Source organism: Pristiophorus japonicus, chromosome 12, assembly GCF_044704955.1.
Source record: "Pristiophorus japonicus isolate sPriJap1 chromosome 12, sPriJap1.hap1, whole genome shotgun sequence".
Classification (NCBI taxonomy): Eukaryota; Metazoa; Chordata; class Chondrichthyes; family Pristiophoridae; genus Pristiophorus; species Pristiophorus japonicus.
The window spans coordinates 96,857,640-96,880,247 of record NC_091988.1 but is presented as its reverse complement, the minus strand read 5'-3'; the positions used below and the strand labels follow the sequence as shown (position 1 = coordinate 96,880,247).

The following is a 22,608-nucleotide window of genomic DNA, read 5'->3' as shown; positions in this document are numbered from 1 at the left end:
CTTGTAAGAGCAGGCGCCACTAGAATGTGATTTTTGGAGCTTGGTCACCGCAAATCCTGATAATTAAACACATTTCTGTTAGTGCGGCACAGTAATGAAAACCAGTTGGGCAGACTGCAGGCATTATATACGGTACAACAGACAATCTAACTGCAGGCTCTCCAGTTAAAACTGTTAATTAGACAAATATGTAGCACAGTACCCATGTTAGAGATCGGAAACTGGCTTTCCTAACCATCTGTCACAATCAACTGTCGGCTTTTTTCCCTCACTAAATATTTCAATCACTTCTGCTGCTACTGGATTTGAATGAAGGCACTTCATACAGCATGAGGTTTGTTTCTAAATGTCTCCTTTCTATTTCCCGTTTACTACCAGGATATATGTTTCCGAATCCTGCTTTTAACCAGGCCTATGTAACTTGAGTTTCCGTGTCCATTTGCACGCACATTTTGGCTGCCGCTCCGGTCCTGAGTCGATCACTTCTATTTCCACTTTCATCCTTCCTTGTTTTTCTTTTCTCTTTACCCCTCCTAGTACCCTCTCTCCTGTCAACATGCCTCTTTTCATTTCTCCCCTCTCGAGTACTCTGCCCTCCCAAATTAGACAGGCCAACTCTCCTGCCACCGTCCAAGGCTTAGCTCTTTCTTAGATAAGCCGACAGCTTCCCTCTGCGCCTCTCTTGGCATCCTCCAAAAGGCCCATTGAGCCACTCGCACTGCCTACTTATAAACAGTAACCCCAACATCCCACTTTCTCAGGGAAATTCCAGCCCAGCACACCCACTGGGGGCTAATTTTTCTAACATCCTTCATGTTCCACTCACCCCTCCTAATGCTGACCCAATGGATCAGCTATCACTGCCCCTCTCCGCATCTCTCTCCAGAGTGCCTATTCACTTGTGAATAAGCCTCTTGCCACCCATGAGCTTATTATGGATGATTGCATCAACATCATGGCCTTGAAGGAAACATAGTTGAGTGATGATGACACCTTCGCCCTTAAATTAAGCCACACCGCATGGACATACCTTCCACCACTTGCTGTGCCCAAACCGCCATGGTGACAGTGTAGCTCTTATCACCAAATCACACCTTAGTCTGTTCCTCTACTTCTCCTTTGAGCATCTCACCTTGTTCCAAGCCTCTCGCCTCTCATCTAAAATCATTTGTTTGTATCGCCCACCTAAGTATCACTCCAAATTTTTTCAGCAAGATTACCTTCACTGCTTTCCTCCCTCAGCCTCTGCATCAAACGACTTCTCATCCTCAGTGATTTCAACCTGCATCTCATTTACTCTCGCCTCAGAGTTCACTGCCCTCCTATCCTCCCTTAATCTCTCCCTCCATATAAACTTCTCTACCCATATTCACAGCCACCCGCTCAACCTTGGTATCATTACTCCCATCATGTCAATCACACACAAGGCCATCTCTGATCACTTCTTTGTCTCCCTCTTCCCCCTCCCAACCCCACTTCCTTCTGTGTTCAACCCTGGAAAAACCTCTCCCCCATGTCACTTACAACTACACTTTCAAATTCCCAGCTGTCAAAGTGCCAATGGCTCTCCCATCACCATGACATTTGTGCAGCTACTGATCTACTCAATCACACCCTCACCCCAGCCTTTGCTGCCCATGAAAAGCATTACTCTTTCTCACCATGGTCACTCTCCCGGTATGGCCCTCATCTCTACTCTCTGAAGTCCAAAGGACATAGACTTAACCGTCTATGGCTGACAACTGGGTTAGCCATTCATCACCAGATTTGGCTGGACCACATAAAGCGTTATCAAATTCTGGTCTCCTCTGCCAAGACGGTTCACTATTCCAGGATCATTCTGGAATGCAAAGATAACCCCTGGCTTCTCTTCTCCACTACAAACTATTTCCTTAAAACCTCACCCCTGCCTCCTCCACCCTCACCACAAACAACAAGTGCGATGAGCTCATGGACTTCTTTGTCACCAAGATTGAGACCATACATTCCACTGCATCTGGTCGGTGCGTATTTTTGTGACTGGGAGGCTGTATCCAGTGGGGTTCCACAGGGCTCAGTACGAGGTTCCTTACCTTTTGTGGTATATATCAGTGATTTACACTTGAATACAGGGGGTATGATTAAGAAGTTTGCAGATGATACAAAAGTTGGCCGTTTGGTTGATAATGAAGAAGAAAGCTGTAGACTGCAGGAAGATATCAATCAACTGGTCAGGTGGGCAGAACAGTGGCAAATGGAATTCAATCCGGAGAAGTGTGAGGTAATGCATTTAGGGAAGGTTAACAAGGCAAGGGAATACACATTAAATGGTAGGACACTGAGAAGTGTAGAAGAACAGAGGGACCTTGGAGTGCATGTCCACTGAAGGTAGCAGGACAGGTAGGTAAGGTGGTTAAGAATGCATTCGGGATACTTGCCTTTATTAGCCGAGGCATCAAATATAAGAGCAGGGAGGTTATGCTTGAACTGTATAAAACACTAGTTAGGCCACAGCTAGAGTACTGCGTGCAGTTCTGGTCACCACATTACAGGAAGGATGTGATTGTACTAGAGAGGAGATTTACGAGGATGTTGCCTGGACTGGAGAATTATAGCTATGAGGAAAGATTGGATAGGCTGGGGTTGTTTTCTTTGGAACAAAGGAGGTTGAGGGGAGACCTAATTATGTAAAATTATGAGGGGCCGAGATAGTGTAGATAGGAAGGGCCTATTTTTCTTAGCAGAGGGGTCAAGAACCATGGGGCATAGATTTAAAGTAATTGGTAGAAGGTTTAGAGGGGATTTGAGAATAATTTTTTTCACCCAGAAGTTGGTGGAGTCTGGAACTCACTGCCTGAAAGAGTGGTAGAGACAGAAACCTCATAGCATTTAAAAAGTACTTGAATATGCACTTGAAGTGCCGTAACCTACAGGGCTACGAACCAAGAGTTGCAAAGTGGATTAGGCTAGATAACTCTTTGTCGGCCAGCACAGACACGATGGGCTGAATGGCCTCCTTTTGTGTGTTACATTTCTATGATTCTATGATCTGCTGCTTCCCTCCCTCCCTCTAGAACCGGGCCTAACTTCCCCCAAGGTTCCTCCCCATGTCCAACTCTCACCTCCCATTTTTCTCTAGTTTCTTTCCTATCTCCCTTCATGCCCTCTCCAAACTCATCGTGTCCATGAGACCCACCTCCTGCTCCCTCGACCGATTCCCACCAAACTACTGACCACCAAACTTCACTTCCTTGCTCCCATGTTAGCTGATATTGTTAATGGTTCTCTCTCCTCAGGAATTGTCCCCTCCCCTTCTGTAAGGTTCGAAAATTCACGGCCGCATTTTATTGGAACACTCTAAGGACAAGAAAACTGAGATGGGATCGTCCTATACATTTTAAATTAACATTTTTGGCCAAGTAAAATCCTCAGATCAGGCAGGCTGGGAAACGTGTGGGCGGATACAGACATTGCGGAGTCTGGCTCACAAGCAAGAAAGAGGCACTAGCCAATGGGGGAAAAGTGCATTCTGGCAGGCCAATCAGGGGTCGAGTCGGGCCTGAAGCGGGGAAATCCTCAACCAATGGGACTACCCGGCCCAGTTCAAAAATATGACTCACCCCTAATCAAATTATGAATGTGGACCATAATCTATCTAATTAATATGGACAGTGGACAATAGTCCTGAGATCACTGCGGTGATGGTCCATCAAAGGGGAGGCCAAAATCAACTGACTCCCAGGACTGTTACAATGGACCAGCAGACTTTGAGGCACCAATGTGCACTGAAACAATACCCCTGTCCTCACACATCTTCTGATTAAATATTCAAAGCTATCTCCCCGCCCAAACTTACACAATGGACCACCAACTGAGTTTGGGCGCGAAAAGGCCAGAACTAAATTGGATACAAATATAGGACTTATGGAACCACAGTAGGAGAGAAGCAGCTGGAGCAGTGGGAGAGAAGCAGCTGGAGCAATAGGAGAAGAAGTCGAGGAGCAGTAGCAGTCACAGACAGACAGAAACCGAGAGAGAATGGAGACAGACTGTTACCGGCTGGGAAACCTACCATCGAACGGGCCCTGGACTCAACTTGTGTGCAGAATATACAACCCAACCACCGAGAGGCCCAACATCGTCTCAAGAAGCCGAGCCGCACACCAAACAACGCTCCGAGGCCAACCAGCTGAAGAACCGGAGACCGAAGTAACTGGGAGAGGCAGCATTCACTCCAGCTACCCCGTAAACCTAAGGCTAAAAAAATAACTGTCAAAAGAGATCGTAAGTATTATCCTGGGGTTTCTTTTCTCAACTGTCAGCCTCGGTCAGTCAGGTAAAAAGGGCGGTGGGGTGGTGTTGGAACTGTCTTGTAAAGATAAAATTGTGTAAGGTTTTCGTCCCATAGATTTTCATAGTTTATAAGTGTGTGTCAGATATGTGTTTTGATGAAGTTTGACCTTATTGGAAACTTACCGTGGTTAATAAATTGGACTTACCCATTTTTTTTTCGTTCCAAGGACCACTTGTTTGAGTGTTTTGTTTTCCCTTGTGGAAGCTCATAATCCACCAAAATTCTGAGGTTAGAACCAGATAAGGGTGCTAGGGCGCTTCGAGACCGCCAGTTTAGTGGTCAGCGAGCCATAAGCTGCTGGACCGTCCCCTAGAAGGGACAGAGAGGCCCAATACACCAACAAATACCAAAGACCCCCATAATTAGGCAGAGCAAAAACCCCCTACACTTCAAATCCGCCACCATCAGTATGGTAATGGTGCCTCCCTGGTGCCAGGGTCAGGGATGTCACAGGGCATTCTGGGGGGAGAGGGTGAACAGTTAAACGTCGTGTCCATATTGACATATTGGGACCAATGACATAGGTAGAAAGAGGGATGAGGTAACCTGCAGGCAGAATTTAGGGAGCTAGGAGAAAAATTAAAGGGTAGGATCTCAAAGGTAGTAATCTCTGACTTATTACCGGTGCCATGTGCTAATGAGTACAATAATAGAAGGATAGAAAGGATGAATGCGTGGCTGGAGAGTTGGTGTAGGTGGGAGGGCTTTAAATTCCTGAGGCATTGGGACCGCTTCTGGGGGAGACGGGATCTGTACAAACCGGACTGGTTGCACCTCAACAGCGCCGGGACCAAAATCCTCGTGGGGAGTTTTGCTAGTGCTGTTGGGGAGAGTTTAACCTAGCTTGGCAGGGGGATGGGAACCTGAGAACAAATGCAATAGGGAAGGAAGTAAAGCTGAAATTGCAAAGTAAGAAAGTAGAAAGTGAATTTGTAAGACAGAGGAAACAAGGGTTAGTAAGTAGTAATCAAGGTAGTCTTCCTGTGCTAGATGATATATATTTCAATGCAAGGAGTATAGCGAATAAGGTCGGATGAGCTGAGAGCACAGGTAGACACTTGGGAGTATGACGTTATAACCATTACAGAGACATGGCTGAAAGAGGGGTAGTTTGACAGCTCAATATTCCTGGTTACAGGATCTTTAGATAGGACAGAGAGGGGGTTAAAAAGGTAGTGATTAAAGAAACTATTACAGCTGTGAGGAAGGATGATATGTTAGAGAAGCAATCCCTCCTCTTCCTTTTTGACGCCCCGGTCTCTTTCTTATCTATCCAGTTGTAGCCAAAGAATCACCTGCAATGGCTTCTCGTCCCACTTCCGCACCATTACATCTGGAGTCCCCAAAGGATCTATACTTGGGCTGCTCCTATACAACGTCAGGTTCCAGATGTATACTGACAGCATCCAACTCTACCTCACCATCACCTCTCTCGACCCCGCCACTGTCACAGTGCTTGTCCGATATTCAGTAATGGATGGGCAAAAATTTCCTCCAACTAAATATTGGCAAGACCGAAGCCATAAACTCCGTTCCCATCACCGACTCCATCCCTCTCCCTGGTACCTATCTTAGGCTGAACCAGACTGTTTGCAATCTTGGTGTCATACTTGACCCGAGATGAGTTTCTGACCACATATCCCGCCATCACCAAGACTATCTACTTCCAGTTCCATATCACCTGACTCCGCCCCTGCCTCAGCTCAACAGCTCAACAGAAAGTGTCATCCATGCCTTTCTTACCTCCAGCACTCTCCCATCTTCCACTCTCCATAAACTTGAGCTTATTCAAAACTCTGCTGCCCGAATTCAAACTTGCACCAAGTCCCGTTCACCCTTCACCCCTGTGCTTACTGACCTACATTGGCTGCCGGTCCAGTAACTCCTCAATTTTAAACTTCTCAGCCTTGTTTTCAAATCTTTCCATGGCCTCATCCCTCCCTAGCCCTAACTTCCTCCAGCCTTACAACCCTCTGAGATCTCTCTGCTCCTCCAATTCTGGCATCTTGCACAGCCCCGATTTTAATCGCTCCACCATTGGCAGCCATGCTTTCAACTGCCTCGGCCCCAAGCTCTGGAATTCCCTTGCTAAGCCTCAGCCTCGCTATCCTCCTTTAAGGTGCTCCTTAAAACCTGCCTCTTTGAGCAAGCTTTTGGTCATCTGTCCTAATATTTCACGTGGCTTGATGTTAAATCTTGTTGAAGCACTTTGAAACGTTCTGCTACATTAATGATGCTTTATAAATGTGAGTTGTTACTGTTGTTAACAGTGAGCGCTGATAGCCTCATCATTATTCCTACCGCTAAATCCTGGCTAATGTAAATAAATCATTAAAAGTAGCATCCCAGGTTAGCAAAGCAATTAAAAATGCTAACAAACCACTAGGATTTATTTCTAGCAGTATAGAATTTAAAAGTAGTGAAGTTATGTTAAATTTGTATAGCCGCATTTAGTTCTGGTTGGGTCCTGAATGCCATGCATGGTTTTATTTCCAACAAGATCCCCGTCTGGAAGCCAGCTTGATTGATAGACTTGGCTCCCTTTTGGGCGGGGAATGCTCCAGAAAATGCCGCAGCTTTTGAGCAAGTAAGTTTATGCTGATGGGGTAGAGTTCATGGGGGGGGGGGGGGGGCAGAAAGAGGGGGTAGAGTGAAGCTTGTAGGGTCGGTGGGTGATCATGGGGGTGAGGGGGGGGAAGATAGATCAGGCAGAGATTGAGCGTCGGTGATATCGTGGGTGAGGTCCAATTGCGAAGAGAGAAGCAGGTTAGCTTGGGGGGCCAGGAGGAAGCACTCCTGCTCATCCTGACCCAAAAACACTTGCCTCTTCCACGTAGCTGTCCTTTAGCTGCCAGGTTTCCTGAGACCTGGGAAACCCGGCCTGCCAGGGTTAAACCTGGAAGAGAAATAAAGCCTGAGGACGTAGTTATTTGCACTAAAAAATGCGCTGATTGGCTCTCCATGGTCACATGACCTGATTGCTGATTTATCCTCCAAGGGGACCAGCCACGCCCAGAAGTTTCTCCCCCTCCCCGTCTCGTTCTCCCTCACCATCTCTCTCTCTATCTTTCCCCCCCCCCCCCCAACACATCCTCCATCTCCCCTCCCCCCCACCCCGTCTCTCTCGCTCCCAATACCTCTGATGTTTTCTCTTCCACAGAAGGCAGCAAAAATGTTCCAAATAATACAAAAGCTAGAAGCAAATTCAGTTCCAGCGGCAGTGGACTGATCCATGCTGGCTCATATTTTGGCTCCCACTTCCGACTTCCTCGTATGTTGCTTGTACATTAATGATGCGCGACCGAATCGAGGACCCTGCTCAAAAAGAGGGTGGAGTCCAATGCGCGCATGCGCAGAAGGACACACAAAAACCGAGTACAAATAGTCACTCTGAAAACCTGAGGCATGCAGCCTCATTAAATATTTAAATGATCAACCAGCCTCCTGGGAGTGTGTTGGTTGCCAGGAATCGAGCAACACACCTGAAGTCAATATTGCAGTGAAATTTCTTTATAAAAATTTCTGACTTTTGTTCCCTACTCTCCCATATAGAAATTAAAGTATAATAATGGCAAACAAAGAATTTAATTGAGAATAGTCGCAGGGCAGGATAGGGTAGAAACAAGAGGGTGCAATGTCATCCTATAACTCCAATAATATACACAACCCCAGCATAGAATGCCAAAGTACTGTTATTGCTTAAAACGTTTGATCAAGACAGAAAAATGCATAACCTTCCCCCTAGTATATACTCTGATAGTTTAACCGCATCTTTCAATGGACACCCATTATTATCAGACCCTTGCCCTATATCACATTCAAGGTTCATCTGTTACAGACCTTTTTGTAACTTACCATCTTAAACTACATTAGTACTATTTATGGGTCAAAATGAATTATTAAACAAATTAGGGCACGAATGCAGCGAATTGCTCCAGACACCTTCTGCCAATATTCCAATTCAAGCAGGACCTTTCTTGGGAAGGAACGTAACTGCCACTCTTGCTACCCTGCAATGTCACCATTTTGGAGAGTGGCTGACTGTGAATATGTGTCCCTACCCATCCACAGCTTGTCCTTATTCACTAGGCAGTGGTGGAACAATGGCAGATGTGATGAGTTCCTTTTATACTGGTGCTGTTTTGGTTTGAATTGAGAGAGACCCGTGCCGGTGAACTGGCTCACAGTGTTTACACCGCTAAATCTGGCTCTCTTATCCTGGAAGCAAACTCAGCACAAAACAAATAAAATTTTAAACAACAGTTGCTTCTTTGAAAAAATCTGCATAATGATATCAGCTTAAGATATAAATTTTCAATGTATATGCATGACATTGTGCTGCTAGGCCTGCCATGACTTCCTCATGTCACACGCACCAAGTGACCATATAAATCTCCCTGAACATACGGATCTAAGGTCCTCAAGTGGCGAAATCTGCATCCACTGTACTTTAGCTCACATACTAACCCGCGTAGACAGGAAAGTGTACAATCCATCTACTATTCCATACAAGGCAATTACTAAAAATTACAATTCCCAAATTTTTTCAATTCTGGGACATATTTAAATAGAAATTATAGGAGACACTTCAACATCACTGCTATATTGTACAGAATTTATAGGTAGCAGTTACACACAAACACTGCAAATAGACTGTCAGCTCCTTGTGGCTCTGAAATCAGTTGGTATACAGTACTATTAATCAAATTCATTGGATCAGCATCAACGGCATCCATGAGTATTACAAACAGATACAATATACTGTGTATAGCTAGGCTAGCAATCTCTGCAGTGCCTTTCACAAGACTAGCCACAAGTATGGATACTGGTGTACTCCAAGGCTTCCGGCTCATTGTGTCCTTGCCATTAGAAGGCTTAAAAGTAGCATAACTTGTTAGTTACTTCAATGGCTACTGGCCATTTTCAAGGCTTTAGGCTTCAGTATCACTGTGGGCCAATTGTAAGGCTTAAAATTGTGATATTGGCTTTTGCCATATACAGGGCATCTATTATAGGTCATGCTAAAAAAATGAGGAATTGTTTAACTTCCACTAAATGACTAAGTGAGATAGTTCCTACCTTGATGTAGTTATTCAGGACTGGGTACACTCTGTACATCGCTAGGAGCAGTGATAGGAAGGTCGTGAAAGGGAACGTTGTCATAACAACATGCGTGACTTCTGGGAAAGAGAATATCTTGAAGCCGAACTTCTCAAACAATTTGACCAGTTCTTCAGATGGTTTCTCATCACCTTCACTCAGGATGCTGCCTGCTACATATCGCAGCTTCTCTTCTGGTACCTGAAATCATAAAAGGACTTCATGTTAACTCCAGTCTACTGACATACTAATATGTACAAAATTCCATATAATGCTGCTACCAGTTACACACTAAATACTATTTACAAGTATTAAGGTTACACCTCTGTATCATTGCTACACAATTAAGGTTTAATTTTGTGCTATCCTTAAATTTGCAATTCCCCCTCTCCACACAAAAACTATGGAACAAATACTGATGTGTTGCAACATTAGCACGTGCTCGCTGTCCCCAACAGGATGTCAATTCAATGCCCACTTCATTCTCGTTTTCAATAAGAGAAAACTGCCTCTGTTATCTAATCAACCAAAGCAGAGCCCCAACATTTCTAAAGAAATAAAGAAGTAAAACCAAATAAAACAATAATATATTAATTGTCTGTCCAATACATCCAACAGGACAAGTTAATGCAAAGGTTGTGGACAAGGTTGTTGGTTTATGGAACTGTTTCAATGAAGCTCAATGCAAGCTCGAGAAACAGCGCCTCATCTTTCGTTTAGGCACTTTACAGCCTTCTGGACTCAACAGCAAGTTCAACAATTTCAGACCATAACCTCTGCCCATATTTGACTCCCTTTCCTCCTTTTTTTAATCCGCTCCCGTTCTTATGTAATTTTTTTCTCTGTCTCCAATGGAAGCTGGTAATTATCCCGCCATTCTCACCCTATCTAGACTAACCTTTATCTAACTTCTGCCATTACCATCTCAAGTCGGCCCATCATCCCTTTTGTCTCTCTAATCTCTCCTGCCTTCCCCCCATCACAGACCTTACCTTGTGTTCTTTTCTCCCCTCCACCTTTCAGTGCTCCTTAAGAATTTGTTCTTTTTGAACATTCGCTAGTTCTGACGATGGGTCGTCGACCTGAAACGTTAACTATGTTTTTCTCTCCACCAATGCTGTCTGACCCGCTGAGATTTCTGTTTTTATTTCAGATTTCCAGCATCTGCAGTATTTTGCTTTTGTAGATGGTTTATGGAAACTTTCATTTCACTCTATTCTTAAACCTACAATTCCCCCTCTCCATACCAAAACTATGGCAATATAGATATCTGGTGTTTCAATAAATCTTGCTTCTATTAGTGACAGCACTTTCTACATGATTGCGTATCATTACCAATGCTACATATGTACAGGAGGCCCAATGCACCTGGACAGCAGACAGTGGCTCACACATAATCCAAGATCAGTACAATACAACATTCTTGAGACTTCCTGTTTCCTGTTGTCACCACTAACTAACACTTTTGTGAAATTGGTAACACCTAGAAGCAATTTGGTAGATTTTCAACTTTCCGTCTTGGCATAAAACTGGTATTGTGGATGGGTCACTCTTGTAGAAATCAATGGAAATAAAAATTAGGCGGTTTCCATAACGAACGGCCGGATCTGTAACATCAATTTCACACCCAGCTGGAAAGTTGAAAATCTGCCCCAGTGCCTCAAGTGTAATGACACCACTTATTAAAAGTAATGCCTGATATTTAGTCCTCCGATCACATAACGTGAATAATTCGAGTCCACCTGTCATTTTAGCCTGTTCCAACAAACATGTGAACAAGGCCAGTTATGTATAAGAAAAGTAAAAGTAACCTATGAACATGAGCACGTTCCAGGCCAATCTCAATTGTGACCTTACACAATGCTTATATTTCATTCTGGTGGCAGGTTAACTCGCAACCAGTGCTGACTGTGTCAGTGTATTAATACACACTCCAACTGTTCTACAGATTACAAAGTAGACAACAAGCTGACATGGATTATTAAGAAGTATGACATTTGATTCCTCAGTTTTCTACCTTTACAAACCAGTTACGATGACAAGGACACCCTGAAAGCCTCCTTGATAAAGTGCAACATCCCCACCGACACCTGGGAATCCCTGGCCAAAGACCGCCCTAAGTAGAGGAAGTGCATCCGGGAGGGCACTGAGCACCTCGAGTCTCATCACTGAGAGCATGCAGAAATCAAGCGCAGGCAGCGGAAAGAGCGTGCGGCAAATCTGTCCCACCCTCCCTTACCCTCAACAACTATCTGTCCCACCTGTGACAGGGACTGTGGCTCTCGTATTGGACTGTTCAGCCACCTAAGGAATCATTTTAAGAGTGGAAGCAAGTCTTCCTCAATTCCGAGGGACTGCCTATGATGGTGATGACAATAGACTTGTATAATTCCATTCATGTCTAAAAAGATTTTAACATCAGTTGAATCTCTGGTAGCTTGTTTTAGAAAACATCTCTTGATCACAAATTATAGGACACAATAGTCCAGTAGGAGTCATTTCTCTATCTAATTACTGCCATTAAGGGAGGTAAAGTGGAACTGTCAGAGGGTTCTGTGGAAAGGGAAACAGAATTCTTTCAGGAGGTTGCTTTTAAGAACAGGAATCGTGTTTTCAGATCTCCCCGACCTCCACCCCAACAAAAAAGCAAATCACGACAAAGATCTATGGATAATATTTTGTATGCAATATTTTGATTGAAAAATCTGTTACTGATGACATAATGGAGGATGGGAATAAGTGGTTTCTAAGAGGCAGAGTCTGCAATGGAGCTGAAATAAATACACACACTTGAAATGACACAACTGCCTTAGGCTTAAGGACTGTAGTTCCAAAGTTGATTCATCTCCCTTACACTGCTGTCTCAGTAACTCCTCCCAGCCAGTTTACCCGAGGGTGTTATCACCGCTCACTAATTAAAGAGGAACTGTCATGCCGTAAACTTTCTGGCAGGACAATTTCCCCTTGTTAGTAAACACGCAGTTGCAATGTGCTGTGCCAGATTGATGTGCACAAACACCCTACCAATGATTCCTGCATGCTGGTTTTCCAACCTCTGCCCTATCACTTTAAAGAGCCATTGATTGAAAGCCAGCCATCCCCCCACAGGGAGACAGAGGAAATCATGAGAAGCAGCCGGCAGAATTACTGTAAAACATTATAACATAACACGGCTCATGGCAAGTCGCCGAGTATCCGGTTTTATTTACTATCGGGATCTGGGCGACATTGGCAGGCAGTATTTATTGGCCATACTATGTAGTGTGTCACAAGAATCATCTACAGGCTAGATCAGGATGAGGTGACAGGTTCCCTTCCCTGAGGGGCATGAGTGAACTCGTTGGATTTTTACAACAAAACAGCAGATTTCATGGTCATTTCTGGTGGCAATCCAAAAATGACTAGATGTATTGAATTTATTTTCAACAACTTGCCATTGGAACTCAATCTCATAAAAGATCCACCACTTGGAGATAAGTAGCTACTACTTAACAGTACTGGGGCTTGGGTACAGATTCGCTGTATTGGGACAATCCTGGGCTTTGGCAGCACTAAGAAATTTGGAAAAAATGGATTTCCTGAGATTTGAGGACATAATCTAGGTTAATCCTCAGTGCTGCATTATCAGAGGTGTTGTCTTTTGAATGAGATATTAAGCAGAGATCCTGTCTGCTCTCAGATAGATGTAAAAGATCCCACAGCATTATTTTAAGAGGCGCAGGGGAATTCTCCCGGTTTCTTGGCCAATATTTTATCCCTCAACCAACACCTAAAATACATGATCTAATCATTTATTTAATTGCTGTTTGTGAGACCATGCTTTGTGGAAATTGGCTGCCATGTTTCCTACATTACAATAGTGACTACAATTCAGAAGTACTTCAGTGGCTGTAAAACACTTTGGGATGTTCTGAGGTTGTGAATGGTGCTATATAAATCTAAGTTCTTTCTTTATTGGGCATCACTATAGAATGTTGGGTTGGCTGACTGGCAGGTTCTTGCAAGCTCTCAGCAATCATTTATAAATGGGAAACAGAGTGGGGAAAAGGCATTGTAGGGAAAAGTAGACGAGGAGAGGGAGCAAAGGAGGAGAAAAAGGAAGGGGAGGAGGGGAAATAGAAATTTGACAGGATAATGCAACATTTATAAAGCAATAAACAATTTTAAATAAAGAGACGGGTTTTATAAGTTTAAAAAAAATAATAGTGGGAGATTTCTTCCTCCGCTCCACTGCTGGCAGTCATGGCTTCAGCCATCTTGGCCGTAAACTCTGGAATTCCCTCTCGAAACCTCTCCGCCTCTCTCCTCCTCCTTTAAGACATTCCGTAAAACCTACCTCTTTGACCAAGCCTGTGCTAATATCGCCTGCTTTGGCTCGGTGACAATTTCTGTCTGATTACGTTCCTGTGAAGCACCTATAGTCGTTTTACTACTTTAAAGACACTATATAAATGCAGTTGTTGGGTGAATTCTTCTTACAATAGTGCATTTATTTGAATAATCAGTTGAGCTCCAATTGACATTCCACATGTGGAGTCAAGAACATTGAGGGATGGAACAATTGGACCAATGGAAGGAAGGAGTGCAATGCTGAACGATGCAAGAAGGGAAAGTGCAGGAAGGTTAGTCAGGGTATAGGGATGGTCGAGTTGGAACTTGGGAAGTCGAGCGGGGTAGAGGAGAGCATAGTTAGGGGCTGGGGCCAGGTGCAGGGAAAGAGGGAATGAAGAGAATTAAAGGCCACTAAGGGCAAGAGAGAGCAAAGTAGAGTGTGGTGAGGGAACAGACAGGAGAAAGCGGAACAGAGGAGCACATGCAGTGAAAGAGAGAGGAACAAGGAGTGGGACTTGGCAGAAGATAGCCTTACGTAGCTCTAATAAAACATATTGGAAATTGGTAACAGAACATGCCACTGAGTATCAGCAGCAGAGGCTCAGTGCACAAAAACAAAACTCCAGCAGGGAGTTCTGATTTCTCCTTGGGGAATGTTGGGGGGAGGTGAGGAGCCAAAAGCACCACAAAGATCAGAAACTGCAAAGTTACAGGCCGAGAGGTCCGAGGCGTATGTGAAGCAGCCGCCAAAAACAAGCCACAGAACATCAAAAGCTAACAAACAGCTGGAACGTAGGAAAAGGAGTCAGCCATTCAGTCCCTCGAGCCGGTTTCACCATTCAATTAGATCTGTACCTCAACAACTCCATCCACCTTTGGTTCCATATCCTCCATACTCTTTCCCAACCTCAATTTCAGTCTTCAAAATTCCGATTGACCCCCACATCCATAGCCTTTTGGGGAAGAGATTTCCAGATTTCCACTACCTTGTGGGTGAAAAAGTGTTTCCTGATTTCACTCCTGAATATCCAAGCTTTAATTTTAAGATTGTGCCATCTTGTTCTGGATTCTCCCACCAGAAGAAACAGTTTCTCTGTATCTACCCTATTGAATCCTTTTATTATTTTCAACACCTTAATTAGATCACCATTCAATCTTCTAAACTGGAGGCAAGACAAGTTTATGCACCTATACACGTAATTTAGCCCTTTAAACCCCGTATAATTCTGGTAACTCTTTGCTGTACCCACTCCCAAGGGCTATATATCCTTCCTGAGGTGCAGTGCACAGAACTGAACAAAGTACTCTAGGTGGGGTCTGACCACAGCTCTGTACAACTGATGCATAACTTCCTCCTCTTTGTATTCCAGCTCCTTTGAGCTAAAGGCTATGTTATATATGTAAACCTGTAAATACCTTGTTTAATCACCAGAGGGCTCATCCCTTGGAGTCCCAAGGGATCCCACAATCCCTTGGGAGCACCTGTACTTAAGGAGGCCTCACAGGCTAGAGAGGCACTTTGGAGACCTGTAATAAAAGACTAAGTCACACTTTACTTTGAGCTCACAGTATCTGGTCAGACTCTTTATTCATACTTAACAACTGGCGAAGAGATACAGATGAAGAACCCTACCGCAACGATGCAGAGAACAGTGGGCATCCCGGAGTAATTTTTGGAGGGAGATGATTGGGAAAAGTTTGTGAAGCAACTCGACCAGTACTTCGTGGCCAACGAGCTAGAAGAAGAAGCGAACGCTGCCAAACGAAGGGCGATTCTCCTCACCGTTTGCAGGGCACCAATGTACGGCCTCATGAAAAATCTGCTTGCTCCAGCAAAACCCACAGAGAAATTGTATAATGATTTGTGCACACTGCTCCGGGAGCATCTAAACCCAACGGAAAGCATTCTGATGGTGAGGTACCGGTTCTACATGTACAAAAGGTCTGAAGGCCAGGAACTGGCGAACTATGTCGCTGAGCTAAGACGCCTTGCAGGCCATTGCGAATTTAAAGGACATTTAGAGCACATGCTCAGGGACTTCTTTGTACTTGGCATTGACCATGAAGTAATACTTCGCAAACTTTTGACTGCAGAGACCCCAACCTTGAGTAAAGCCATAGCGATAGCCCACCAGTGACAATACCAAGCAAATCTCTCAGCGCACGAGTACTGCTACAAGTACAGTAAGCAAAGTAATGTTGTTTTCGAATCGCAACATACAGGGCAGGCCTCACATACAGATGTCTCGGAGCCCACCATCAAGGGCGATGAGTGCTAGGCCATTAACACCTATTGGCGCTGCGAAGGTGATCATCGTTTCCATTCATGCCACTTCAAAGGATACGTTTGCAAGGGCTGTGGAACAATGGGACACCTCCAACGTATGTGCAGGCGAGCTGCAAACCCTGCTAATCCTGCAAACCACCATGTTGCAGAGGAGGACAGATCCACGGTGGATCACAGCGAACCAGAGCCACAGGCCGAGGAGGCAGAGGTATATGGGGTACACACATTTACCACAAAGTGTCCCACATTAATGCTGAAAGTTGAATTAAATGGACTCCCGGTGTCAATGGAGTTTGTCACGGGCACAAGCCAGTCCATTATGAGCAAAAAGACTTTCAATAAATTGTGGTGCAGCAACACCTCAAGGCCAGTCCTGACTCCCATTCACACTAAACTGAGAACGTACACAAAGGAACTGATTCCCGTAATCGGCAGTGCTACCGTAAAGGTCTCCTATGATGGAGCGGTGCACAATTTACCACTCTGGGTGGTACCGGGCGATGGCCCCACGCTGCTCGGCAGGAGCTGGCTGGGGAAGATATGCTGGAACTGGGACAACGTCCGAGCACTCTCATCCGTCGACGACACTTCGTGTGCCCAGGTCTTAAACAAGTTGCCCTCGCTGTTTGAACCAGGCATCGGGAAGTTCCAAGGAGCTAAAGTGCAGATCCACCTAATTCCGGGGGCATCCATCCATCACAAGGCGAGAGCGATGCTGTACATGATGAGAGAGAGGGTGGAGATCGAGCTGGACCAGCTGCAACGAAAGGGCATAATTTCGCCAATTGAATTCAACGAGTGGGCCAGTCTGATTGTTCCAGTCCTCAAGGGAGACGGCACCGTCAGAATCTGTGATTACAAAGTAACTATCAATGGTTTCTCCCTGCAGGATCAATATCCATTACCAAAGGCAGATGACCTTTTTGCAACGCTGGCGGGAGGAAAGTCGTTCACGAAGCTGGACTTGACTTCGGCCTACATGACGCAGGAGCTGGAGGAACCATCGAAGGACCTCGCCTGCATCAACACGCACAAAGGTCTCTTCATTTACAACAGATGCCCGTTTGGGATTCGATCAGCTGCGGCGATTTTCCAGAGAAACATGGAAAGCTTACTGAAGTCGATCCCGCGCACCATGGTCTTCCAGGACAACATCTTGGTTACAGGTCGGTACACAGTCGAGCACCTGCAGAACCTGGAGGAGGTTCTTAGTCGGCTTAACCGCGTGGGGCTCAGGTTAAAACGCTCGAAGTGTGTTTTCCTGGCGCCTGAAGTGGAGTTCCTGGGGAGAAGAATCGCGGCGGACGGCATCAGGCCCACTGATTCGAAGACGGAGGCAATCGAGAACGCACAGAGGCCACAGAACGTGTCGTTTCTGAGACTCCTGAACTACTTTGGTAACTTCTTACCGGGTCTCAGCACACTGTTAGAACCACTGCATGCCTTACTGTGTAAAGGGGACGAATGGGTATAGGGTAAAAGCCAAGAAAATGTCTTTGTAAAAGCTAGAAAACTGTTATGCTCAAACAAATTGCTTGTGTTGTATGATCCGTGTAAGCATTTTGGTATAAGCATGTGATGCGTCGTCATATGGCATCGGGTGTGTATTGCAACAAGCTAATGAATCCGGGAAATTGCAACCGGTTGCTTATGCATCCAGAAGTCTGTCTAAGGCTGAGAGGGCCTACAGCATGATTGAAAAAGAAGCGTTAGCGTGTTTATGGGGTAAAGAAAAGGCATCAATATCTGTTTGGGCTCAAATTTGAATTGGAAACTGACCATACGCTATATCCCTCTTATCTGAAAGTAAGGGGATAAATACGAATGCATCAGCCCGCATCCAGGGATGGGCACTCACGTTGTCCGCATACAACTACGCCATCCGCCACAGGACAGGCACAGAAAACTGTGCTGATGCTCTCAGTAGGCTGCCATTGCCCACCATGGGGGTGAAAATGGCACAGCCTGCAGATTTAGTCATGGCAATGGAAGCAATAGAGAGTGAGCAATCACCCGTTACCGCCCGACAGATTAGAACCTGGACGAGCCAGGACCCTTTACTGTCCTTAGTAAAAAACTGTGTGCTTCACGGGCGCTGGTCAAGTGTCCTATTAGAAATGCAAGAAGAGATAAAGCCGTACCAGGGGCGCAAAGATGAAATGTCTATCCAGGCAGACTGTGGGGTAATCGGGTAGTGGTACCCAAAAAGGGCAGGGACACTTTCATTTGTGATCTCCACAGTACCCACCCAGGCATTGTAATGATGAAAGCGATAGCCAGATCCCACGTGTGGTGGTCCGGTATCGATGCGGACTTAGAGTCCTGCATGCACAAATGTAACACATGTTCACAGTTAAGCAATGCACCCAGAGAGGGGCCACTATGTTTATGGTCTTGGCCCGCCAAACCATGTCGACTATGCAGGCCCGTTCTTGGGCAAAATGTTCCGAGTGGTCGTAGATGCGTACTCCAAATGGATTGAATGTGAGATAATGTCGGCAAGCACGTCCGCTGCCACCACTGAAAGCCTGCGGGCCATGTTTGCCACGCACGGCCTGCCTGATGTCCTTGTGAGCGACAACTGGGCGTGCTTCACCAGTGCCGAGTTCAAAGAGTTCATGACCCTCAATGGGATCAAACATGTTACATCTGTCCCATTCAAACCAGCATCCAATACTCAGGCAGAGAGAGCAGTGCAAACAATCAAGCAGAGCTTGAAGAGGGTAACTGAAGGCTCACCGCAGACTCGCCTATCCCGAGTCCTGCTTAGTTACCGCACGAGACCCCACTCGCTCACTGGGATTCCACCCGCTGAATTGCTCATGAAAAGGGCACTTAAGACAAGACTCTCGTTAGTCCACCCTGATCGACACGAACAGGTAGAGAGCAGGCGGCTTCAACAAAGTACATATCATGAAAGCGCAAATGTGTCACGCAAAATTGAAATTAATGATCTTGTATTTGTGTTGAACTATGGACAAGATAGCAAGTGGCTTCACAGCACTGTTGTGGCCAAAGAGGGGAATAGGGTGTTTCGGGTCAAACTTTTAAATGGACTCATCTACAGGAAACACGGACCAAATCAAACTCAGATTCACGGACTATCCAGAGCAATCCACATTAGACCCAACCTTTTTGACCCCCCAACACACACCAGTGGCAACCGACACAGTGGCTGATCACGAAGCAGAACCCATCACCCGCAGCAGCCCAGCAGGACTCACCACACCAGGCAGCCCAACAAGGCCAGCTGCACAGCACCCCAGGGAGAGCCCAACAAACGACTCACCAAAACCAGCATTTGCACCAAGACGATCAACCAGGGAAAGAAAGGCCCCAGGTCGACTCACCTTGTAAATAGTTACACGATTGACTTTGCGGGGGGGGGGGAAGGGGGGGAAGTGTTGTTATATATGTAAACTTGTAAATACCTTGTGTCGCCACCAGAGGGCTCATCCCCTGGAGTCCCAAGAGATCCCACAATCCCTTGAGAGCACCTGTACTTAAGGAGGCCTCACAGGCTGGAGAGGCAGTCTGGAGACCTGTAATAAAAGACTACGGTCACACTTTACTTTGAGCTCAAGTATCTGGTCAGACTCTTTATTCATATTTAACAGGTTAACATTGTATTAGCCTTTCTCATTACTATTTGCACTTGTGCAAAATATACAGCACAAAAATAGACCATTCAACAACAACAACTTGCATTTATATAGCACTTTTAACATAGTAAAATTACCCAAGACGCTTCACAGGAGGCTTATCAAACTAAATTTGACACCGAGCCACATAAGCGATATTAGGACAGATGACCAAAAGCTTGGACAAAGAGGTAGATTTTAAGGAGCATCTTAAAAGAGGAAGAGGTAGAGAGACGGAAAGGTTTATGGCGGGAATTCCAGAGCTTAGGACAGTGTGGACAAAATACGGCCCACGGGCCATATCCGGCCCAAGTCATTCTATCCGGCCCGCTGGATGGGACAGAAATAGAATGCAAGCTGGAGCTCGAGCTGCACATTCGTCTATCCACTTTCACTTCTCATGGGTCAGAGACAGACCCGAACTGCAGCCAAGGAAAAATCATAGTAATACTTCATTCAAATTAATAATTCACAGAAGTGATTCCCCCTGGCCCGGTCTTAAGAGGATCCGTTCCGTTCTTCTGCACCCCAATGGTGGATATCCGTGTCCAGAATATGCACTATACATTTTAGAGTGGAGTCATGGCTGCTCAGCTCCACAACTCTTTTACCAAAGAAAGTGACTGGCGCTGCATCTTTCCTCTCACGGTATCCAGAGTACGAAGGCAGGGGAGTTTTCATCAAGCACCAATTGGGATGGCATTAGTAATCTTTGCAAAGGGGCATAAGGATGACAGAGGAGTGGAATTGATGCTGACACAGGCTCTAAAGAGGATACAGTACTATTTCACAACACTGATTTACACAGACCTGAAGATACCACAACATTTTCAACTTTTATCTTTGATTGATTTCTAAGCAGTATTCATTACATGTTGTGTATGTAAGGTAGCATCTGAATACTATGTGAATTTATGTTTTTGCAATGTTTATGTCTATGCAATATTCCCTCAAGTTCTTTTCACGCACAGTCCCTTTAAATTTGCTGCGTGGCTGGCCACTATGTAGCTAAGGTTACGAACAGTCTGGTTCAGCCACAGACAAATGTTAAGGATAGGTATGGAGTCAGTGACTAGGAAATAGAGTTTGTGGCGGGGACCAAAAACGATAGCTTTGGTCTTCCCAATATTTAATTGGAGAAAATTTCTGCTCATCCAAAACTGGATGTTGGACAAAAGTCTAACAATTTAGAGACTGCGGACAGGTCGAGAGAAGTGGTGGAGAGGTAGAGCTGGGTGTCTTTCAGCGTACATGTGGAAACTGATGCTGTGGTTTCGGATGATGGCACCAAGGGGCAACATGTAGATGAGAAATAGGAGGGGGCTAAGGATAGATCCTTGGGGGACAACAGAGGTAACAATGCGTGAGTGGAAAAGAGAAGCCGTTGCAGGTGATTCTCTGGCTACGATTAGATAGATAAGAATGGATAAGAATGGAATCAGGCGAATGCAATCCCATCCAGTTGGACGATGGAGAGGCATTAGAGAAGGATGGAGTGGTGTCAAAGACCTGAGTCAGGTTGAGAAGGAAGAGGAGGGATAGTTTACCAGAGGTCAGTCACATAGGATGTCATTTGTTACTTTGATGAGAGCCGTTTCAATACTGTGGCAGGGGCACAAACATGGAGTTGCGTGAAAGATAGGCACGAATTTAGGAGGCAACAACACGTTCAAAGATTTTGGAGAGGCAAGGGAGGTTGAAGATCCGTTGGCTGGTCGGAGATGTCAAGAGTTGTTTTATTTTTGAGAGGGGTGATGATGCCAGATTTAGGGTTAGGGTTAGGGTTAGGGTTAGGGTTAGGGTTAGGGTTAGGGTTAGGGGGACAGTAACTGAGGAGAGAAAACCATCAATAATGTCAGCTAACATGGGAGCCAAAAAATGAAGTCGGGTAGTTAGCAGTTTGGTGGAAATAGGATCAAGGAGCAAGAAGTGGATCTCATGGACAGGATGAGCTCGGAGAGGTTATGAGGGGAGATCGGAGAGAAACTGGAGAATGATGTGAGGTCAGGGCTGGGCTGGGGGGATCCTTGGAGGAAGTTTGGCCCAGTGGGCTAGGGGAATGAAGGGAAGTGGCAGAGGCAGCTGAACGGATGGTCTCAATCTTAGAGACAAAGAAGTCCATGAGCTCCTCACACTTATTGTCGGAGATAAAGGTGGAGGAGATGGAGGGAGTGGGGGGGGGGGGGCGGCGGCCGTTGAAGAAGACGGTTAGCAGTAGAGAATAGAAACCGAGCTTTATCTTTGCATTCCAGAATGATTCTGGAAAAGTGAGCAATTTTGACAGATGGGACCAGAATCCGATAAAGCTTTATGTGGTCCAGCCATATCAGAAAGGAAGTCTTACAGTATAATCCAGTGCAGAAATGTAGTGGTGTAATCCAGTGTCGTTAAAAGCAGAAACGTAGTCTACATGTCCACAGAAGTCCAGGAGATCGGAAACCAATTTGACCAAAGAAGTCAGCAGCAAAGACTTGGAGACTGAAAGCAGAGCAACGCCACAGCCGCTGAATCCTGTTCACAGGGTAGTTAGTAGAGCAACAAAGTCCTGTTCGTGAGGAATCCAGTGATGGAAATTCTTCAGAGTACCAGCAGTTGAAAGAGCTCAGTGCAAACAAAGACATGCCGGGGGATGGGCAGTGGACTCTGCAGGGATAGCTTTAAACTTGTAGTTTGGGCTGAAATGCCTTCACTATCAGATGCAGGGTATATTAAGCAATGGAAGAAAGGAGATTTGAGGAAGAAATGGCAAAAGATGGCAATGGATGACCACACTGAAGAGAACAGCAGCTCAGAAAGGAGCTGCCAACCCAGGAGTCATCTAGACACCACCTACCATTTCCTCACTTATCTCTTTCCCTAGGGTGGAAACCATCAGGTTCTGGACATCTGCTGGTCTTAAATCCAATTATTTTCTC

The 22,608-nt window shown here is 45.4% G+C and overlaps 1 protein-coding gene across 1 annotated transcript in view; it reads right to left on the bottom strand.

Annotated features, from left to right (window-relative positions):
- The window catches only part of LOC139277385 (testis-expressed protein 264 homolog), a 488,096-nt gene that overhangs the window by 386,006 nt on the left and 79,482 nt on the right, over window positions 1-22,608 (bottom strand). The window contains exon 2 of the mRNA XM_070895777.1: window positions 9,413-9,634. Within this exon, the coding sequence (XP_070751878.1) occupies window positions 9,413-9,634 (222 nt within the window). The remainder of the gene's footprint in view (window positions 1-9,412; window positions 9,635-22,608) is intronic.